Below are 24,049 nucleotides of genomic sequence, written 5' to 3'. Positions count from 1 at the left end.
TTTTTACCGGCGTAAACCTCATTTTCGCAGTTTTAATGATTGCTTAATAAGGTTTCCAACTGCTTTTCCGAGGGGATCCGGATTAGATGATGTCCTCAGCACCACTTACTTGTCGAAAGAGGCGATTAAATGGGGCAGTTCTTTGGATGAGACCGCAAAACCCGAGGTCCTGTGTCACGATAAAGATCCCCCCCCCCCTACTCAAAGGCCGTAAGCGCCGAGCATAGGCCTAAATTTTGCAGCCCTTCACCGGCAATGGTGACGTCTCCATAGGAGAGAAATATTCTCGAGAGGGACGTTAAACAAGATACAATCAATTAACCAAATATCCATTATACACCCATTCTCCAGGAATTACCTTCCGTGCCATATTTACATCAACAAACTTAATATATGCCTCATGCAACCCCAAAATTCAAAGCTTCAAAGCGATATCCTTATACAACAAACTTTGCCTCATCCAAACTCCTCTAAACACGAAATAAATCGTCCATGGTCTTGCTTAATGCTAAGCTGATTGTATTCTAGCTGGTTCCCGCCACTCAGTAATCACTCGTTTTGGGATCAATGAGTGGCGGGGGCGGGAACCAGGCAAGATTGGATCTAAATACTTGTTATTTCCATTTGTAGAAGCCGTGCTATCGGGACAATATACGTAAACATTAGGCATGCATAATATGATATCGAATACAAATTGTGTATAATCGACTGCAAACCACAAATCTGGTTAAGATACTAAAGCCTCAAAAGGAATTGATTATTCTAACCAAAAAAAAAAAAAAAAAAAAAACCAACCAAACTTTGTTATATCCGCGTCTGAAAATAAGAACTGCTTTTAAAAATGTCAGGAAGGTTTCCTATAATTGTAAATTTTTCTGACATAATGGTTCTTAAGATTTTCCCTACATAGTCCCAAATAAAACTTTGATCTCCTACCCACCCCCGGGGGCCATTACTTTAGCAAAATTGAATCTACACTATGTCAGGAAGCTTCCATGTAAATTTGAACTGTCCTGGCCCAGTGATTCTTGAGAAGATTTTTAAATAACCTCACCCTCTTTTTGCATTTTTGTGATTATCTCCCATTTGAAGGAGGTGTGGTCCTTGATTTGCATAAACTTGAATTACCTTCACCCATGGGTGATTTGTACCAAGTTAGGTTGAAATTGGCCCAGTGGTTGTTGAGAAGATGAAATTGTGAAAAGACAAAAGGTGCCTACATATACACATGTAGAGGTTAAAAAACTTTTACCGTACTCATACTCAAACTCAGCCATGTTTGTTTTGAGTGCAACTCTGAGCAAGCTCCAAATAATACTTGTTCGGGAGCATGTACTCCATTTGAGTATGAGAATGATTTTATAAAAATTCTATAACCTTCACTTTTGAGTAGGAGTACGCGTTAGAGCACGGAGCTCGAGTTTGAAAAACGTGCTCAAAAAAGCATCATAACCACCAGGCCAGAATAGCTCACCCGAGCTTTCAACTCAGGTGAGCTAAAACTTGACATAACAATGAGATTTTTTCCGGATATGTTACACTATTAGATCGGTCATCATTTGTGCTTTTTCCAGATTTTGGATCTGACACGATGCAATCTCGTTAACAGAGAGCCTGAGATCGATCTATATTCTAACTTGTTCCCTGTTTGCACCCTTGAAACAATATAGAGTCCATTTTGGTGTGAGTGAAAGGCGAAGATAACGAACAGTGATCAATCTCATAACTCCTATAAGCAATACAAAATAGATAGTTGGGCAAACACGGACCCCTGGACACACCAGGGGTGGGATCAGGTGCCTAGGAGGAGTAAGCATCCCCTGTCGACCGGTCACACCCGCCGTGAGTCCTATATCCTGATCAGGTAAACGGAGTTATCCGTAGTCAAAATCAGAGTGCCAAGAACGGCTTAACAATCGGTATGAAACACGTGAGACAGCATTTAACCCAATGAGAGGTTGTATTGACGAACTAGATCGTTATATAACGACCATAGACTTTGCGAAATGCTGACTTTAATCGAGACCGTTGAAACCCTTGTACCGATGTATCAATGTCGGTCATGGTCAAGGTCAGTGTCCGTTTTCATGGCTTTAAACTTTTCGTCTATGATAGATGTAAACTCATTTTCGAACTTATTTCCCTTTCTGTCCTATATTTCAGGGATTGTTGAGCCTATCTCACTTTGTCCTATATTTCAGGGATTGATGGCCTTATGTAACTTTCTGCTCTATATTTCAGGGACTGATGACCTTATCTCACTTTCTGGACTATGTTTCAGGGGGTTTTGTGTTTTTTGCGTTGTTTTTTTTTTGTTTTTTTTTTTACCGTATCTCACTTTATGCCCTATAATTCAGGGATTGTTAAAGTTATCTCACTCTCTGCCCTATATTTCAGGGACTGATGACCTTATCTCACTTTCTGCCCTATATTTCAGGGATTTTTGACCCATGCAATCACCGTTATCTGATTCAGCAAACTACTGTCCATACCGGTCTTCAAACTCTTTTGTCCGCCATTTTTTAAAAACTTCGCCGAGGTTTTTGGGTCCTCCCCGTCAGCTAAGGAAATTTATTCGCCTTGGTAGAAATAAAAAGTGTCTCCGCGAATGACGCGTAAATGTCTCCTTGTTCTCGAAAATTTGTTTAAATCAAAACCTACCTGAGCGAGGTCATACCCCGCTCACAACTCTTCACCAAAACTGTCTAAACAGCCCTATAAATCAAACACGGACACAGAAAAAAAGGAAATGTTTTTTTTTATACAGATCAATATGATATTAAGCTCTATATCAATCCCTGGTACTTGTTCATGTAAGTGATCACGATCATGACGCAAACAGTCATCATTCATAACGGGTTACCTCTCACAAATGCACTGCAATAGAAATAAAAGATACCTTAAGCAATAATCATGAATGCACAAACGTTAAAGCCAATAATTTAATTTTCGTTCCAAAATGTTTTCCTTTTTCAAAGCTCCCTGTCTGAGAGTAAGGATTTTTGTATACAGGTTTGTGTTTTTTCTCTGTAGTAGCTTCTTGTATACAGGTTTGTGTTTTTTCTCTTATTTTCACGGGTGACTGATTACAGCCGCCTGTGACAGTACATGTACATGATTGTACACACACATGTCGACTACGATATGTACATATATCTTTACGGTACATATTGTCGTCCGTCGGTACATATTGTCGTCCGTTGGTACATATTGTCGTCCGCCGGTACATATTGTCGTCCGCCGGTACATATTGTCGTCCACCGGTACATATTGCCGTCGACGACAATACCTATAAATGTACGTGTCGAGATCACCCTTTTCCCCAATTTAAGACAGTACACGCACATATCCCGAGTATGGATGAGACTTATTGAAATAAGTCTGGGTTTTTAAAATCATTTTTACAAATTTAGACTATATACACAAATGTATTATTTTCCTTAAAGAAATCATATATCTTCAACACGGGCTCTCTGCATTTAAATATACATGTTTTTAAAAAATCGTCTTTCTGCAAACAAACTAGATATTGGAATCTCACAATAATTCCAATTTTCATATCCAACAGATGTTAGAATGAATTTTATCTTTATACAATGAAATAATGAACAGTGATCGATCTCATAACTTCTATAAGCAATACAAAATAAAGTGTTGGACAAAAACGGACCCCTGGATATACCAGAGGTGGGATTATGTGCCTAGGAGGAGTAAGCATCCCTGTCGACCGGTCACATCCACCTTGAGTCCATATCTTGATCAGGTAAACGGAGTTGTCCGTAGTCAAAATCTGTGTGCGATGAACGACCTAACAATCGGTATGAAACATGTCAGACAGCATAAAAGTCGTTTTGAATTCCATTTCCGCATTAAACATAAACAGAAGGTTTTGAAACAGTTAAACAACGACAATATGTACCGCAATGCAAAATAAGCAAAACGTATGCCTTGTTTCAACACATATCGTTGTCGGCGACAATATGTACCGACGGACGTCAAAGTGTACCGTAAGGTACGTACATGTACATATCGTCTCTGACAACAATACATTGTATGTGGCGAACAACAATACCGTCACATCCACTCTCCACACACAACTGGAAACTATTTTTTTTCTTATGAAAATTATACTGCGAATGGCTGTTTATTCGGGGTATGGTTTTCATTCAAATGATATTGGACATATATGTTTATAATTACCGTGGTAAGTTACATGTATTTAATATGCAAACTTCAGGCTTTAATTCAGCAAGTAGTTCTCAACCTGCTGTATAGTATTGTCTGCACTAGTATGTTGTAGTGAGTGGATAATTAGTATGTTGTAGTGAGTGGATAATTAGTATGTTGTAGTGAGTGTATAGTATTGTCTGCACTAGTATGTTGTAGTGAGTGGATAACTAGTATGTTGTAGTGAGTGTATAGTATTGTCTGCACTAGTATGTTGTAGTGAGTGGATAACTAGTATGTTGTAGTGAGTGGATAGTATTGTCTGCACTAGTATGTTGTAGTGGGTAGATAATTAGTATGTTGTAGTGAGTAAATTTATATTGACTTACCATACAGCACCACACAATCAACCAGAAAGGAAAGAAGATGGAGATCAGGATGTTTAGCAGAATTCTGTCGGCAAATCTACAAAAAATATCAAACGTGCTTTGAGGGATTGTATATGTGCTTACTTTAACCTGATCTTGTTTTATTGTTCTGTGAATTATTCTGAACTTCTAATTAATATACGGGCCCTATATGATGTTAACTGCAATACTGTAGCCCTCGTAGACTTTTAATAAACAGACATATTCAAGGGTGTGTTACAAGTATGTAACGAGAGCGCTATGTCTTGCCAAATGCTATCACAGAATAACATATCCATGTCCACGAGGCACCGAATTCTATCAGGGTATAACATTTTTTATTATACTTTCATGTAAAATACTCGAACCTGATTGGTCGAGAAGCATTTGAAAAAACATTGTTACCCTCAGAGAACAGAAAACACGCGCCCCAGGGTGATAGTATCTAGCAACGGGTAACAGTACTTGACAACGGGTGATATTTATAGGTTATAGACTTTGTATGGGAAAATATGACGACCGAGTTTTTTGGCGCGTAGACGGACCGAGCTTGCGAGGTCCGTCCGCGACAAAAAACAAGGTTGTCATATTTCCCATACAAAGTCTATAACCTTTTTATTATATACTTTCAATTTCATTTAGAAACTAACAATAATTTTATTTTTAACAATAACTTTATCGGTTTAACTGAGTAAAAGATGAAAAACACGAAAAATTTGAAAATTAACGGCGTAGAAATTTGATTGTGACGTAATGTTTGCGGGCCGGAAAGTTTCCGGGCATATATCGTGTGATATATGCCCGCAAACTTTTACAGAAAAAAGAAGAGATGAAATTGAAAGTATATAATAATATAAAAAATTATCACATGCGTCAAATTTATGCGCGTACGGTTCGCCGTAGATTGCTAGACGACGTCGTTTGAGCGTTTGTAATAAACGCGAGTACCCGCATCGAAATACGAAATATCGCATGACAGTGATTGATCAAATGTCAACAGACGTAAGTTTTTCTGCTTTCCACTTTACATAACATTCAGTATAATAAAACAAATATTGCATGTAGTTGAGGGTAACATTGAAATTTCCCCCCCTCGAGAAACCATTATCAACCTCGGCTACGCCTCGGTTGACAATGGTTTTCTCGGGGTGAAAATTTTCAATGTTACCCTCAACTACATGCAATATTTATATAATGTCTTATCGAATTATGATATGCTGTATATTGCTATTATGTCATAGCATTGTATCCCATACTAAACTATATCTCTCTATAGGATTATCAATATAATCTTACCGAAATACATTACACTATATAATTACGGGACCACTCGGGCTGATATGACATACGATGTGGTTTTAGCATGTAATATTTTCTATATAGCATTACATGTATATGTTTTATCGAATTATAACACACTATGACATATCGAATTATAACACCCTAAAACATTATGTTCCTTGTCGTATTTTTTTTTTAAAAAGAAACCTTACATTCGTTAATGTGCAATCCCCGCCCCCTCTTGCAATTCCATCACTAAACGTAAATAAATAATATGTCAGTCACTTGTAGCTACCTGAACTAGAACTCGTGAAGTGTTCGCTGGTGTTTGCTATTTTGTGAGTATTGGTAAATATGGTAATCTGGTACAAGTTTACTCCATTACCATATTGTGTATTGTTAAAGAGATAGCTGTAATCCCAAATCAAGGAAAAAATCAACCCAACACATTTCCGAGACGATATAACCTCAATGACCCTACATCTATGTCCAGTTAGATAATTTACCTTGTATTACATGTGATAATAGCATAGGGAATTCTACAACAAAAGGGCGTAAAAGACACATCTGCCGAGTAACTATCTCAATTTTAATTTATATCAAAATACATAATCTATTCTCATCTCAAAACATTGTCCATAGTATGTTGTATTGTACCCATTTTAACCCACCTGTACACAACCAGTCTGATTAAAACCACCCCCTCCTCCTTACGCCTGACGAGTGTAAGGAGGAGGGGGGTGGTTTTAATCAGACTGGTACACAACAGGACACGAATAAATGTGCAAAACACTTTGTATTGCCTACATCAAATGTATTCTATCTAAATCGGACTATAACTCATCCACCCCCCATCCCCAATGTTATAGAATTTGTAAAACTATTTGTTAATGTGTTGACATTGCTATAAACCCATATTTACCCTAAAATGTTCCTATGAAACCACCTTCATATTTGTATTCACAGATCTTCAAAATTCAATGAAAAAATGTTACTAAAAAATTTAAATCCTTCCAAAATATCCTTTTATTGGTGTCTTTCATGTATTAATCTGACCATTTAACATTGTTGTTCGGTCAACAACAAAATAATAATAATATACAAAAAGAAAAAAGGAAAACCCCATATAAACACAGCCGTTTAAGGTCACATCGAATAAGTAGGCTAAGATTTTGCTGCATTTACGTGGGATTTTCTATTACCAGATCAAACAATATTAGGGGGGGGGGGGGGTGCTCTAATATTAAAGACATCAATACTACAGCATGATCTTTGGTATTGTTGTTTTTGTGGACGTTCACGCCAATGTATTTAAGGAAGATAATGGCTGACTTCCTTTTAAAACATGAATGTTAGTAATATTTGTCTATTCCTTTTAGATTTAGTCTTGCTGAGTAGCTCAGTAAATTTGATAGCATGTTAACAGTACATAGATTCGAATTCGAGGAGTTTTCATTGTTTTTTTAAAGATCACTTTCTACTAGAACTGCATTTTTGACTAAATAAAGTAAATTTTAAAGTTTTCAATTTCAGGACAGGACAGGAGCCATTAATGGAGGGACCTTGTAGCCGCAGCGTATGTGTAGACATACACAGAGATGATTAATTAACTAATTCTTCCTTAATGGCACTTTCGTTGTCAACAAAACCTACATCTAAACTAAAACTAATGGTCTTTCTACAACCAACCCCCCAACCCCCAACCCCCAACCCCCCCAAAAAACCCAGATGAAACTAATATTGCGAAACTAAAACTGCATTTGTTTGACAAAATAAAGAAAATTAAAAAAAAAATTCAATTTCAATATAATGTTGTATACATCCTCCACTTTTCATTCATATCTAATTTCTTTGGTGTAGAGTAATTCTCCTTAATGATACTTTTGTCGTCAATCAAATCGATATCTAAACTAGTCGTCTCTCAAAAAAAGTAGATGAAAGTAATATTGCCAAACAAATAAGCTTAAGTCTCTCTCTCTCTCTCTCTCTCTCTCTCTCTCTCTCTCTCTCTCTCACCTTTCTTTTATCGGTGCCTGCTGGATGACGACTGGAGCCGGGGGAGCTGACATTACTACTGTTGTTGTTGTAGAATGCATGACCTATAAACAATTCTGATCCTGAAATGTGAACAAGAAATTCGTTTGAAATTCACTTTATTTTATTCGGCTCAAGCCAGATTGTAGCTCTGAGTCTACAATAAGCTACCTAGGGATTTATGCTATTTTAATTTTCAAAAGTTCCTGAATATCATTCAAGCAGCAGCATTATGGCAACTTTTCCCAATTATTAAATGATTAGTATAACTGAAAGGTGAAGATAACGAACAGTGATCAATCTCATAACTGCTATAAGCAATACAAAATAGAAAGTTGAGTAAACACGAACCCCTGAATACACCAGAGGTGGGATCAGGTACCCTAGGAGGAGTAAGCATTCCCTGTTGGCCGTATAAATCTATTCCCAATTTTAAACGTATATCTTCATAATCACTTCACATTGATAAATTGGTGAGATATTTTTTTTAGCTGGAGTAATAATGATTTCATCTTTATCGAAATCTCCTCTATACATTTATAAATAGATAAATGAAAAGAACAGTGGTCAATCTCATAACTCCTATAATGAATACGAAATAGAGAGTTGGGCAAACACGGACCCTTGGACATACCAGAGGTGGGATCAGGTGCCAAGGAGGAGTAAGCATCCCCTATCGACCGGCCACATGCCCTTCGACACCGGAATGTGTACGGCTATACCATCACATGAGAAGAATATGTAATAAAGAACTTTCTTTGTGCTTATGGTTCTTTTGGCAACTATAGGCCTTTTACCGTGTTTAGTTAGTCATATTGTTTCCAATTTTTCTTACTGGTTCGAAATAGTGAACCGATGTTTCGTCACCAGTAACAATGTTTGCAAATTGTCTTTGATTGGATTTGGGAAACATTTTGAGCAATTGCTTAGCGGTTTGAACTCGTACCCGGTGTTTGGTCACCTGTCAATATATGCGGTATCCATCGCAGAAATCTTTCGCACTTTCAAAATACGCTTCAAAATGAAATGCGCCACCAATAGCGATATGCCAACAGCTTTGGCAATATCACGAATATTGTATCTGCCATCACTTTCAATAATTTCCCTGACTTTTGAGACATTTGGCCTTGCCTGTTACAGTCACAGGTTGGTCAGATTTTGCTACATCTTTGACGAACTCTGTACCAGTCAGAAATGTCTTTCTCCACCTACGAACTGTCTTATAAGATACCCTATCAGACCCAATTCAGTAAAAATCTGCATTACCGAATGACTGAGTTTTGTGCAAACCTTTTGTATAAGCTTTAACTTCTTCAGTATTCTCAACCCGTTTCTCAACCATTTTTACAACAGTGGTCAACGACTGGCTCTATTAAAATGACTATAAGTTTAAAACTATGTAAAGGTGAAGGCTTGTGTTTATACCGTTGGAAAGGTGTTGAATATAGCTATTCAATAGTACCATCATCCACGAAATCGTGCAGAGCGTTATTGCGCTGTGGTACAATACACATTACATAAAGAATAGCCCTCGTACGCTTGGAAAAGCATAGATATGAACAGAACAGAAAAGTTTTGTTAACATGTCCACTATGTATGTAAAACTTATACGGTACCAATTTTGATGCACCAGATGCGCATTTCGACAAATAATGTCTCTTCAGTGATGCTCAACCGAAATGTTTGAAATCCGAAATAACTATGAAGTTTTAGAGCTAAATATAGCCAAAAACAGTGTGCTAAAAAGTGGAGCCAAATTCGTCCAAGGATAAGAGCTATGCATGAGGGAGATAGTCCTTAATTTTGAAATGAATTTCTAAATTTTATAACCAATTAAATATACATCCGTATTTTCAAGCTAGTAACGAAGTACTTAGCTACTGGGCTGTAGAGACCCTATGTATATGGTCTAAGAGGTGAACATTCTATGTTTTTGTGAAGAAGATCTCAAAAGTATAGTAAAATCTTAATTTATTTTACTGATTTTCAAGTGAATAAAATACTTATCAGATTAAAGATTGAAATATGAAAATTACTATATTTCATGCCACCAGTTGAATATATCATACCCTGACAATGGTGGCGGCCAGACATAAATTCTCACCTTTAATTTCCAAGGAGACTGCAAAGATCGTGTGCGGGTGTGTGTTTGACTCGCTGTTCCGTCAATAGTGCTGAGCACGTGACTTCTGAGTTTTATTCACAACGTGATCACAGGTGGTGAATTGCTGCATCTCAACTGTCAAATTATGTAAAGGGTCCTTTCTTAATTAATTCTTAATTTCTTATAAGGTGCTAAAAACTTCGTTGATTCACTGAACGTTGAGGACTTAACTTGCGTCAACTTCGATTATAAATCACATCATTTATTTAGTTTTCTTTGCCTGAACATTTTCATCTTCAAGAAATACCAGGATTGCCGGCTCGAATATGGATTTAATCGTTCCACAAATTCAGTCCTGTCACGCAATTAAAATCTTTTTATTCTAATGAGATTAAAGACTTTGATATACTTGCTACCAGCTTGGGTCTATTAAGAAAATTAGGAGTGAAACTACTGTTAAGAAATCTGTGAATTTTTCTTTGAACAATGTTAAGTTACCCTATCTCTTGGAATATTCTTTTATTCAATATCAGTATTTCATTTATAAAAGTTTGTATCATGTAATGTGTTATAATTGCTTTTGCATGTGTAAATATTGTATTGTATACTTGTTATATTGTATACCAAAAAAAAATCTATTTACTCTCCCTCCTCCCTCCTCATCCCCTGATCACTACACAGAAAAGTTCAAAATTAAGAGAGTGGAGATTGACATAGAAAAAATTCTGCACAATCGACTTGGCGCTAATTATATGCAAATTACCCCCTGCTTCAATTTGCCCCCCCCCCCCTATGATACAAACAAGATATATGTTACTTAGATTATAAAGTAAACGACAAGCTAGAAATATACCCACCGCCAATATTACATCCAAGAAAACAACTAGATATAAGCCTAAATCACCCCGAGACAACAACAACAAAAAAAGGGTGGTGGTAAACCAAGGATTGTTTGATCGGCATTAAAATACTACCATAGCATTTCAAAGATCTCATTTTAATCAGATGTGGGGGTAGGGGTAACAATACGAAGAACAAAAAAGTGTTGACAACTGGAGAAGTTATTTGCCAGTGCATGAACAGACAGAAAAGTTCTTCTGAAGCTGACGGGCACTACATATTCTTCATATTATTGGTGTATATATACAGGTAACTATATACATGTAGCAGTCTGAATATCGTCTAATAAATAAACATTCCGGTATGCAATAGAACTTGATATGATTCAACTTTGCCAGTATATACAGTTCTAAACATATATGTCCGTTTATTTTTTTTCATTAAGAAGTATAAGAAATATGAAAGATGAGATATATGTAAATTTAAAAATCTTAAATGATCAACAATCTTCAATCAATGAATTTCTTTCCTCTGTGAATGTTTATAAATCACAATAGATACTACATTATTCTTTACATACACAATTAGTAAATGTCCATTTGGATTTTAATGAGTAAACACATTGAACTTGAAACTGCATCGGGATCGTCATTCAAATGAATTGGATTCAAGATGTCTGCGCCCATGGCGGTTGAACTAATAATGGTAAAATTTGTTGAAAAGAGACAATTCTGATCAGATTCTGCATCATGAAATGGTTGCAGACAAACTGGGTGAAATGCCTACGGCCTCCTTTTATTCAGAAGGCATATTGCACCCATTCACCATGTGGTTCCAAGGAAAGAGTATTTATAACGACTCCTATCTTTTACGTTAATGCTGGTATATATATTCTTCTATATTTTCGTTGATCGTTAATGCTGGTTGAATTTAGCTTTGAAATCCTATATATCATTTGATTTGAATTTTCACACCATTTTTATGTATATAACACTAAACAGCACCACACATAGGACACCTTTACACAGCCTTGTTAGCGGATGCTACTGCTAGGTTTCACCGACTTCACGGGAAAGAAGTAGTTTTCTCTACTGGAACAGATGAACATGGACTAAAGGTTTGAACTATAATATTATGTAATATCTCGTGGAAATGTGTGTTAATAGAGGGCGAAGCAGAGCTCTCCCTACAGGGCTCACACTGGACCAAAATTTTGTCGCAACCTGGCTGAATTTGAGTAGGAGTATGATAAAAGTTTATAAACTTCAAACCGATACAATCCAGGAGTGATTATATGATTGAGAAAATATGGTTTACATGCTTTTATGGATTTTTTCATAATTATGTAACATCTCAGAACGACTTGAACATGGGTAGACAAGATTGAAAATGGTGAAATACATGTCCTCACACTTGCATTTGAATTGACAGATTTTCAAGTTTCATAGGTATCATGGTTTAATTTTTCATATTTTCATTTAAACATACATGTGTGTTACTTATAGGGAGAGCTCCGAGCTAAAGGGCCGTGAGAGGGCTTCATCCTCTATTTAATATATATTATGTACATTTGTAATCATATATACATTGTATTTGCATTCATTTACCAAAGGAAACCCATGTTTTCTTGACCACTTTCACATACAACCTCTGCTGATCCTGAGGATTGAACTGGAGTCACAGTGGTGAGAAGCGAATGCATTAACCACTATGCTATCCAGAGTCCTGGACACCCTAATTGCATTGTATCAGATGAGCTTTTAAACAATGAACGATGCAACTACAGGGGTGCCGCTTCACAATTTGGATGCCACCTGGACCTTTATTTGCTCAAGTTCAACATTAGGGGGTTGTGTTTCACAAAGAAATATTAACTGATCCCTATAAAGCAAAATCCAAGGACTTAATACTGAAAGTAACTAACTAAAGTAACTAACTAAAGTAACTAACTAAAGTAACTACCTAAAGTAACTAACTAAAGTAACTACCTAAAGTAACTAACTAAAGTAACTAACTAAAGCATGTCTATAGTGTTGAATTGATGGACTGTTTTCGATGTGCTTATTTCTTTATTCTATGATTTCAGATTCAGTCCTCAGCAACTAAAGTCAACAAAACTCCAAAACTATACTGTGATGAAATCGCGGCGAAATTTAAGGTAATTAATTTTCGATGTCTGAATATTGACTGTAATAAATAACCACTACATATGTATAGAGTATGCTGACATGTACTGTAGATTTATATATATATATATATATGCAAGGAATTTATTGTGTAATGTAGCAAGAAGCACCACTCTCAAATTAAGATCATTCCCTTTTATTCTTCATTTGTTCAAATACATGTAAAAACCCTTGATCAACAGTTTACTCACAAATTCCTGTTCTCGTGATTTGATGTTGTGAGTATTTTAAGTACTCATACATGTATAATATAAAAAATCTACAGTATAAATGCATCACTGGAATATTGTATTCTGATGTGATTATCACTTGCCATGTCAGCCAGAAAGCCAGCATGATAGAGGGAAATAGGTTTTGGAATGATTATCTTCTATAGAGACTAACTGTGGGTGTTTGTAAAACCTGGAAGGTATAAAACGTATAGCAATCAAAGACCAACAGTTTTGTGCATGTCATGATGTGTATTTTCGTGTTAAACATTTTTAAAATTACATAATTGGATTAGGCAGCTGGCCTATATGAAGATAAACAATCATTGGTTTTAAAAGTTATTTCTGTCATTTAATTATCATAGTTTTGACATTCACTTGATAGAATACAGATATTTTAAAGCCTATTTTCAGGCTCTGTTTGACAGAACAGATGTATCATACAGTCATTTCATCCGGACTACAGATGAAACACACGTCTCAGCTGTTCAGAATTTCTGGGTGAGTCAAGAGTGAATTAAGGTGCTACAGTCCACTATCAATACAAGGGTCCTCTGGTTCTCAATTTTATACGCTGGAAAATATTAATTAGATAACAAATTGTTCAAGTGAAAAATGTGAAAGAAAAGATTCATTTGACCTCTTTTTGTTGAAGTACAGTGTACATGTAAATGTGATGTGGTTGCACAGTGTATACTTTTTACAATTTTGGTACATAACGTGTATAATCTGGAGATGTTGGGAGTGCATGAACACAGAAGTTTGCTTGGAATTCAGAGAGCGGGAGTTAGTACCTTTTACTTCCAAATATCGATCCAAGTCTGTGCTTCCATGAAACAGTTTCGGGAAAATAACAGGATACATGTTTACATACACCTTTATTGATGTTCAATATTTGATATGTTTTCTGTATGCAGACAATAAACTTCATTATGTTTCATATTTACAAACAAATTACATTTTCTTTTAATCGTCCTGCCTTATTAGATTTTGCGTGAGGTGCCTGGATTTTTAAGTAATGTCTACAAATTGTATTTAAAGAAATCAAAACGTAACATGATACACGAGAAGGTATATTTGTACTAGAAAGTTTTCAAAAATGCATTTTTCAAGTTTGGATATTATTTATTTGACAACCAAGTAGAATGAGGATAAAACAATTTTGCAGAAAATTTTGGTGAAGAATGATTACATCTATCAAGGAAAATATGAAGGCTGGTATTCTATGGCAGATGAAGAATTCCTCAGTGAAGAAGAAGTGTGTGATCAGAGGATGGAGACTGGGGAAAGTCAGAAGGTCAGAGGCTCTGTATTACTTCAGTTAGGCCAAAAAATTAATTGTTATGTTTCTGCTAACATTCAAGTCAAAATTAGGGAAAGTCAGAAGGAAATAAAATACATATTTTTTTCTCAAACATCATTGGAAGTGTATTTAACAGAACATTCTGATCACAAATCACAACCTTGACATTATGCAGCAGTTATATTAATGACAACCTCGACATTACGCAGCAGTTATATTAATGACAATGTCGACATTACGCAGCAGTTATATTAATGACAATGTCGACATTACACAACAGTTATATTAATGACAACGTCGATATTACACAACAGTTGTATTAATGACAACCTCGACATTACGCAGCAGTTATATTAATGACAACCTCGACATTACGCAGCAGTTATATTAATGACAACGTCGACATTACACAACAGTTATATTAATGACAACGTCGACATTACGCAGCAGTTATATTAATGACAACCTCGACATTACACAACAGTTATATTAATGACAACCTCGACATTACAAAAGAGTTATATTAATGACAACCTCGACATTACACAGCAGATATATTAATGCTCTAAACACGAGGGGCTAGGAGGAGTAAGCATTCCCTGTTATGCTTTGATATGTAGTAATGATAAGTGTCAAGTTTAACAGAATGTTTGATAAGTGTTCTTTTGAGGGTGACATCATACAGACATTGTAGACATATAACTTATTATATACAGGGTGACATCATACAGATAATCTTTTGAACATGGAGATTTACAACTGCAATATTACATACTGTCTACATTTTTATCCCTTATTCAATGTGGTGAAGACATTGCAATGCACATGTATTTTTGTTGTTAGACCAAACTCTCTTCAACTGCACATTATTCATAACTTGCTTAAATGATTAACTCATAATGACGTGGAACATTATTTCTCCATGACCAGGAAGCTCAATCTCTTGTACAAGTGACCGTGGTAACTCAGAATTAGATTCACAGATTCCAGGGGTAACAGATTTGAAATACACTGTATATCTTTGGAATTGTGACTGTAAACAACACTTTTCTTTATGGAACATGTAGAACATATATGTGCAGTGTATGAATACAGGATTTTATTTGTCATGCCAGTCACATTTAAGAAGTACATGTAGTGTTAACATGTTTCATGACATATGCTAGTGTGAAACGCCACAGTTCATATACTCGTGTATTTTCAAAAGTGAAATATATTTATTCATATTTACATTCTACTTTTATTTCGCCATTGAAATAGACCTTCTAGGTTTATCAAGATTCATATGCAAATTGTTCACAACTGACTAACATTCATCACCAACATTACAATTGGTATAAAGGCAAAACACATGGGAAATGAAAATATTTGTATTTTTACGTGTATTTTTTAGATATGATTGACATGTTAATATTTTATTCTGATATAAATAAAATCTACATGAGGTAACAAGGATTTTGTGTACTGTGTGATTGTAAATTTACAGATATCGGTCAGCAGTGGTCATCCAGTGGTGTGGGTGGCAGAAGAAAACTACATGTTTCGACTGACCAAAATCAAACCAAAACTACTGGAGTGGCTCAACACTGGAGGTGACCAAACCGACCATTCTTTGAATTCATTTTTTCCAAATCTAACTTTCGTGTGAATCAGACTGATGAGGCTATGTGTAACATTTAAGTTGTTTTATTTACTGGCGATGATTCACTGATTTTATATATTCATTTAAGTTTGTGTTATTTACTGGCGATGATTCACTGATTTTATATATTCATTTAAGTTTGTGTTATTTACTGGCGATGATTCACTGATTTTATATATTCATTTAAGTTTGTGTTATTTACTGGCTATGATTCACTAATTTTATATATTCATTTAAGTTTGTGTTATTTACTGGCGATGATTCACTGATTTTATATATTCATTTAAGTTTGTGTTATTTACTGGTGATGATTCACTGATTTTATATATTCATTTAAGTTTGTGTTATTTACTGGCGATGATTCACTGATTTTATATATTCATAAATGTGACTTGCTTCTCTCTAGTGATATATCCCCGGGAGAAGAGGTCTCAAGTTGACATAGCCCTACGGAACCTCCAGGATTTGTCAGTGTCACGTAGCCGCTCAAGATTATCGTGGGGAATTCCGGTCCCAGGGGACTCCACTCAGACAGTAAGTTAGTAGTGAGATAAAATTTTAGAAATTCCTATTTCAGTTTTTCATGCTATTCTATAAAGTAAAATTCCTTTGCAGTAATATCAGGTTACTAAAGTTTGAAATAATTTTACATATTGAACATTTTTACCAATAACAAAACTATGGACAGAAATTGAGATAGGTTGTTGCCTGTTTTGCAGTCTAGTCACTCACCAACAGTTCTACACATCGTGGGTTGTAATTTATGTACAGTGGTTCTACAGATTGTGGGCTGTAATTTCTGTGCAGTGGTTCTACAGATTATGGGCTGTAATTTCTGTACAGTGGTTCTACAGATTGTGGGTTGTAATTTCTGTACAGTGGTTCTACAAATTGTGGGCTGTAATTTCTGTACAGTGGTTCTACAGATAGTGGGCTGTAATTTCTGTACAGTGGTTCTACAGATCGTGGGCTGTAATTTCTGTACAGTGGTTGTACAGATTGTGGGCTGTAATTTCTATACAGTGGTTATACAGATCATGGGCTGTAATTTCTGTACAATGGTTCTACAGATTGTGGGCTGTAATTTCTGTACAGGTTATACAGATAATGGGTTGTAATTTCTGTACAGTGATTATACAGATCGTGGGCTGTAACTTCTGTACAGTGGTTCTATAGATTGTGGGCTGTAATTTCTGTACAGTGGTTATACAGATTGTGGGCTGTAATTTCTGTACAGTGGTTCTTCACATTGTGGGTTGTAATTTCTGTACAATGGTTCTACAGATTGTGGGCTGTAATTTCTGTACAGTGGTTCTACAGATTGTGGGCTGTAATTTCTGTACAGTGGTTATACAGATAGTGGGTTGTAATTTCTGTACAGGTTATACAGATAGTGGGCTGTAATTTCTGTACAATGGTTCTACAGATTGTGGGTTGTAATTTCTGTATAGTGGTTCTACAGATTGTGGGTTGTAATTTCTATACAGGTTATATAGATCGTAGGCTGTAATTTCTGTACAATGGTTCTACAGATTATGGGCTGTAATTTCTGTACAGTGGTTCTACAGATTGTGGGCTATTTATGTACAGTGGTTCTACAGATTGTGGGCTGTAATTTTTGTACAGTGGTTCTACAGATTGTGGGCTATTTATGTACAGTGGTTCTACAGATTGTGAGCTGTAATTTCTGTACAGGTTATACAGATTGTAGGCTGTAATTTATGTACAATGGTTCTACAGATTGTGGGCTATTTATGTACAGTGGTTCTACAGATTATGGGCTGTAATTTTTGTATGTGGTTCTACAGATTGTGGACTGTAATTTCTGTACAGGTTATACAGATTGTGGACTGTAATTTCTGTACAGGTTATACAGATTGTGGGCTGTAATTTATGTACACTGGTTCTACAGATTGTGGGCTGTAATTTCTGTACAGTGGTTCTACAGATTGTGGGCTGTAATCAGTGGTTCTACAGATCGTGGGATGTAATTTCTGTACAGTGGTTATACAGATCGTGGGCTGTAATTTCTGTGCAGTGGTTCTACAGATTGTGAGCTGTAATTTCTGTACAGTGGTTTTATAGATTGTGGGCTGTAATTTCTGTACAGATTATACAGATTGTGGGCTGTAATTTCTGTACAGTGGTTCTACAGATTGTGGACTGAAATTTCTGTACAGTGGTTCTACAGATTGTGGACTGTAATTTCTGTACAGTGATTCTACAGATTGTGGGCTGTAATTTATGTACAGTGGTTCTACAGATTGTGGGCTGTAATTTATGTACAGTGGTTCTACAGATCATGGGCTGTAATTTCTGTACATGTGACATGTAATCTAAAGCTTCATTTTGGTAATTCCAGATATATGTGTGGTTGGATGCATTGATAAACTACCTGACAGTGGCAGGTTACCCTGATCACCTACAGCACTGGCCAGCTGATACTCAGATTGTAGGCCAGGATATACTCAAGTATGACTTCTAAGAGTATTTTCATTATGCCCATTCAGTAGAAAGCATTAACATGATCTGTTCTGTTTAGCATTTGTGTACCTTTATTCTGTAATGGATAAACAGTATGAAACACGTCTACTTGATTGGTGCATTCCACTAACCAGTATTTGATTTAATATTTCAGATTCCACACAATTTATTGGCCAGCTTTCTTGTTAGCTGCTGGGTTAGATTTACCTAAACAGATTGTTTGCCATGCTCACTGGACAGTGGATGGATATAAGGTGGGTCTTGTTTAGCTCGCCGGGACAACTGTCCAGAGAGCTATTGTAATGACCACGTTAACTTTAACCTGGGCTATATCTTTTAAACCAAGTGGGATAAGGTTTTGATATTTCACATACACATGCCCCATGAAGACACCTTTCCTTTGGTATCAAGACTTTTGACATAGTGACCTTGACCTTCTTTGACTTATTTATTAAACACTTAGCCTGAGCTATATTTTTTAAATCTAATATTTTACATAGAGATGCCTCATAAATAGAGTTGTTTTTTTTTAGTACAAAGACCTTTGACCTTCTGACATTTACTAGTTACTATTTACTTTTTTTAAAAAAACCTTTAACTTGGATTACATGTATATCTCTTGAACCAAGGGGATATGGTTTTGATATTTCACATATAGATGCCTCATGAAAAGACATTTCTTTTGGTACCAAGACCTTTGACCTCTTGGCCTTGGACTTTGACAACTTTTCGAAAAGTTTAACTTCAAAAACATTGGCTATATCTTTTGAATCAAGGGGGATAGAGCTTTGATATTTCACATATAGATGTTTCATATTTAAAAGTGCTGCACAGAATAAAGAACATAATGTGCTATTATCAATTCAGGGGCATAACATTTTGTGAAATTGTCAAAAAACGGTTTCTTTGATATGTTATTTCATGGAAAGCTAGTCTTACACAGTTTTCAAGTGAGAATTTTCTTATTTTACAGAGTGTTTTAAAATGGGTGTGCATTTGGCAAGGATTTTGATTTTTTATTCAATTTTTTGAGAAAATTACTCATTCTTGTACTTAGTCAGTTTGAGGAAATATTATACAGCGAGTACATGATTTGTCCATCAAACAAGTGAGAGCCTTCATATTTTTTTTTTGAGTTTGAATGTGTATTTTAAGATGTGCATGCGGCAAGGTTTTTGATATTTTAAAAAATTTTCAGAAAATTACACATTGTTGAACTTGGTTTTAAGTGAGTACATGGTTTGTTCTTTAAACCCCTTTCACAGTTTTAAAGCTAGGGTAAAAAACTCTTTGTAAACAACTTGAAGATTTGCGTATTGCAAGGATTTTGATTCTCAACATAGGGATATCGTGAGGGAGGTATAAAGAGGTATGAGAACCCAAGAAATTCATGATAAAAGGAAAGTGTAATAGATTTTGCATAAACTCTTGCAAAAGTACATTTTATTCTTACATTAAAAAAATGAAATTTGTTGAGATTCCAACCACACAGATTTATAGGTTAACCCATATATCGAATTGGCTACCCTGATTAGATATGAAAACCTTAAGTAACTCCTGGCATTTTTGTCATGTTTGCTAATCAATGTCACAAACCAAACATCTTAAGATAAAAACACCTTATGGAATCTTCTCAAGGTGTACAGTACTCTCGTTAAATTGAGGCAGGCTACTGACAAATGAGTTGATGTTACTGGGGTTTCAAATCAACATTTCACAAAATCTAGTGCTGATTTAATGATCTTACTTGAAAATACAGAGAATTTTTTTTACTTATGGAATAGTCCTTCTTTATGAATAACATCTTTGCTAGCCAAGGGTTTTTGGTCCACTTTGCGGAGGGGACCGAAAACCCTTGGCTAGCGAAGATGTTTGAATAACAGTGCATAGTTACATGTAATTGTAATCATGTGAACTTTTGTAAAGTCACATGTATGTAATAGTACATGGTTTAATTTATTTTCATCCCACTTTAAAATGGCAACATTTTCAGATAAAATATTTGGTAAAACTTTTAATTCCCCTTTCTCTCTCTTTTTATCACGATGTCTCTGTATGCAAAAAGTGCCGAAAGAGTCCCAAAATGCAGACTTTAAAATCGAGTCCAAACTGTTCATACCCACCTTGGCCCAAAAGGTTTTGTTCCCTACCCAAACTATTCATTCTTCCATCTTCAAGTGTACCGTTTTCAATAAGAACTGTTCTGTTCTTGCTGAGAACTGTTCTGTTCAAACCATTCAGTGTTCGTTCCCCTATCAAAACCGTTTGTTTCCAAACCATTCGCCATTCCACGGATGTACTAGTACGCTTCAGGATCTGTATTTAACAGATTGATAACTCCTCATTACTTTCACTTTTTCATAACTCTTCGTTATTTTCACTTTTTATACCCCCCGAACTTCGGGGGTGGGGTGGGGGGGGTGGGGGGTGGGTTATATAGGAATCACTCTGTCTGTCTGTCCGTCCGTCCATCTGTCTGTCTGCAGATTCGTGTCCGGGCCATAACTTCTTTGTTCTTTGACTTAGGCATACCATATTTGGCACACAGGTGGATCACCATGAGACGATATGTCAAGTACCCTTATGACCTTTATATGACCTTGACCCTTGACCTCAAGGTCAAAATTAAAGTTGTTTTTTTTTTTACAATGGATTCGTGTCCGGGCCATAACATTTTTGTTCTTTGACATAGGCATACCATATTTGACACATGAGTGTATCACCATGAGACGATGTGTCATGTACCTTCATGACCTCCATATGACTTTGACCTCAAGGTCAAAATTAAAGGTTTTTACAATGGATTCGTGTCAGGGCCATGACTTCTTTTTCTTTGACATAGGCATACCATATTTGACACATGAGTGTATCACCATGAGACGATGTGTCGGGTACCTTCATTACCTTTATATGACCTTGAACTTTGACCTCAAGGTCAAAATTGATTATAGGGTTTTGACATAGTCATACCATAAGACATGGGTGTATCACCATGAGACTATGTGTCATGTACATTCATGACGTCTTTATGACCTTGACCTTCGATCTCAAGGTCAAAATTATAGGTTTATGCCATGGATTTGTATTCAGACAATATCCTCCATTTTCTTCTACAAAGGCATAACATATTTTTACACTCAGGAAAGAGGTAATTTATACCTATTAACAACACCCTTTGGGAGATTGGGGTAAGTGGGGAATATTCTTAGTGAGCATTGCTCACAGTACCTCTTGTTCATAATACCGTTGGGTCAATCTAATTAAAATCAGACTTCTTCGATCCACGTCGTAAACTCTGTGTAAGAAGATCTGAGATAACCCAACTAGTTAGCCAATCAGCACGTTGCCTATGAAATCGTTGGTGTTCACAATTCAAGGAAAATGGCTGCGATTGTTTGGTTTGAAGGTAAACACATCACAGCTCGATGTGACGTCACAATGCACCGTTTACGTTGACTGGCGCTATATTCCTCGTGTTGATTAAGTAAATACTCTTGAAAACCAATCAAATCGCACCCAATCCTATTCATACATATATCGCAATTCACAATTAATTTAATTTGGGTGTATTTTATATTGTATGCTTTGTTATTTGTAGGAACGGAATAGATTAGGCATTATTGCAAAAGTTTAAAATTTCTTATGTTTGAAAATACAATTTTATAGTGTGGAATAGACTGCGTGGGAGAGAGATTACTGCAACTTGTTTACAAATTGCCGGAAACCGCCTAAATACTCATTATTGTCTGTATGGTGCAATTTGATTGGCTGATAGTTCTCTTGAATTTTCCAAGCAAAAGGTCATGCGGACGTGACTACCTATGGGGTAATGTCAGATCCTGTTGTAGCGAATGTGAACGTATCATAGGATCTGATTTTAATTAGATTGACCGTTGGGTAAAAGGGATTCAGGATTATTTAAATTAAGGGCCAAACCTTCTTTTAAAGGAATTGATTCATGATTTCCCCCAAATTTTGTTTTTCACTTTTAATGTGTTTTGAAGGTTTCACAAAAAAAATTAATGTTATACAATAGAGAGTTTATCATTTGTGTTGTTTAAACAAAGCTTGGGTATGTTTTTCAAAACAAATGAATGTCAATCGAAGTTCATTATATATATGTATATATATACAGTGTATATGCCACATTTAAAATATTCTTTAGGTAAAATGTGGCATTTAAAAGGTAAATTTGTGACTGCAAAATTAAAATGTTGTAAATTACAGAATTAACAATTTCACTGGTTTGTTTGTAAACATAAAAAAGACTCGAGTCTTTGTTTACATAGCACAGAGTTAAGGCTAAAATATTATTCTTATCCTTGCATTCAGATGGTCCAATTTTTGGTTGCCAACATCAAATGAGTTATATATTTTTAAAATGCTTAACTTCAAAAATGAAAATACATGTATATGTTTTACAAAAAACTTGAACCAGTCCCTTTAAGAGGAAGTAATTAAGAAATAACGAAAATAGTATGGGATATTGAACCACATATCCAGAAGATACAATTCTTACCTAGAATAATGTTTATAAAGTACATGTACATGTATATATTCATGTTTGTTCAAATGGTGGATTTCAGCAAGGGGTAGCATTGAAGGTTCAAAGTTCACATACATTAATGTAAAAGTGTTTAGAAAAGTTGTCAATAACAAGACAACATGGTGAATATTTAAATCTGTTGAAAGACTGCTGCGGTGGTCTAGATGTTAGAGTGTTCGCCTCGCATGCGGAAGGCTGGGGTTCGAATCCTGGCAGCGATAGACCTAAGTCGTTAAAACAGGTAGTGACAGTTCCATCGCCAAACGCTCTGCATCAGGTGTGAATGTCACAGGTCCTCAGAGATGACCTGAAAAAAGGATGTCCTGTGTCACAGTAGGTGTGGCACGCTAAAGAACCCTAACTGCTCAATGGCCATAAGCACCGAGCAAAAACCTGACTTTGAAGCCCTTCACTGGTCTCGACGATGTCTCCAAACGAGTGAAAAATTCTCTCGAGAGACGTTAAACAAGATACAATCAATAAATTTGTTGAAATGCTTTTAAATAGAAACATACAAGGAAAAAACTTTAAAAATTTACTTGTATAATTTTAAGACATTTTCACTCAGTAGAGAATTGTGACCAATTTATAGTCACTTGTTTTTTTTTTTTGTTTCATTATAATTTTCCAAGACATTATTTATCTCAGTGTTTTTGTAGTAAGTATCACATTTTTATCCAGCAGTTTTTAACACATTGCAGCTAGCCAATGTGGACATTTTACTCATTTATGAATAGAGAAGAGATGCAGTTTGTCACTATAATCTACTTTGCTAGCAATCAAAGATTTTTCATTAGGAATCCAGGTGTCCGGATAGCACAGAGGTAGCACTCTCGCTTCTCACCA

General features: G+C 35.8%; 1 protein-coding gene and 1 long non-coding RNA gene across 3 annotated transcripts in view; one reads left to right on the top strand and one right to left on the bottom strand.

The window, feature by feature from the left end:
* Positions 1 to 2,741: 2,741 nt before the first annotated feature.
* On the bottom strand, positions 2,742 to 10,112 carry LOC125658866 (uncharacterized). Its single transcript, XR_007363827.2, has 4 exons — positions 9,994 to 10,112; positions 7,872 to 7,972; positions 4,557 to 4,632; positions 2,742 to 2,877 (listed from the first exon to the last, which is right to left on the bottom strand). It is a non-coding gene; the product is annotated as an uncharacterized LOC125658866 (long non-coding RNA).
* A 1,380-nt stretch (positions 10,113 to 11,492) lies between these two features.
* The window catches only part of LOC125658855 (methionine--tRNA ligase, mitochondrial-like), a 15,657-nt gene continuing 3,100 nt past the window's right edge, over positions 11,493 to 24,049 (top strand). Inside the window, exons 1-9 of one of the 2 annotated variants that reach the window (XM_048890291.2) lie at positions 11,493 to 11,715; positions 11,835 to 11,950; positions 12,920 to 12,991; positions 13,643 to 13,729; positions 14,397 to 14,525; positions 16,018 to 16,123; positions 16,580 to 16,707; positions 18,536 to 18,645; positions 18,812 to 18,911. In XM_048890291.2, coding sequence (XP_048746248.2) covers positions 11,583 to 11,715; positions 11,835 to 11,950; positions 12,920 to 12,991; positions 13,643 to 13,729; positions 14,397 to 14,525; positions 16,018 to 16,123; positions 16,580 to 16,707; positions 18,536 to 18,645; positions 18,812 to 18,911 — 981 coding nt within the window. In that variant the 5' untranslated portion in view covers positions 11,493 to 11,582. The remainder of the gene's footprint in view (positions 11,716 to 11,834; positions 11,951 to 12,919; positions 12,992 to 13,642; positions 13,730 to 14,396; positions 14,526 to 16,017; positions 16,124 to 16,579; positions 16,708 to 18,535; positions 18,646 to 18,811; positions 18,912 to 24,049) is intronic. The other variant, XM_048890292.2, reaches the window with a different exon arrangement.

Source organism: Ostrea edulis, chromosome 9 (genome assembly GCF_947568905.1).
Source record: "Ostrea edulis chromosome 9, xbOstEdul1.1, whole genome shotgun sequence".
Taxonomy (NCBI): Eukaryota; Metazoa; Mollusca; class Bivalvia; order Ostreida; family Ostreidae; genus Ostrea; species Ostrea edulis.
The sequence above is the reverse complement of the archived record's forward strand: the minus strand, read 5'-3'. Positions and strand labels throughout refer to the sequence as shown.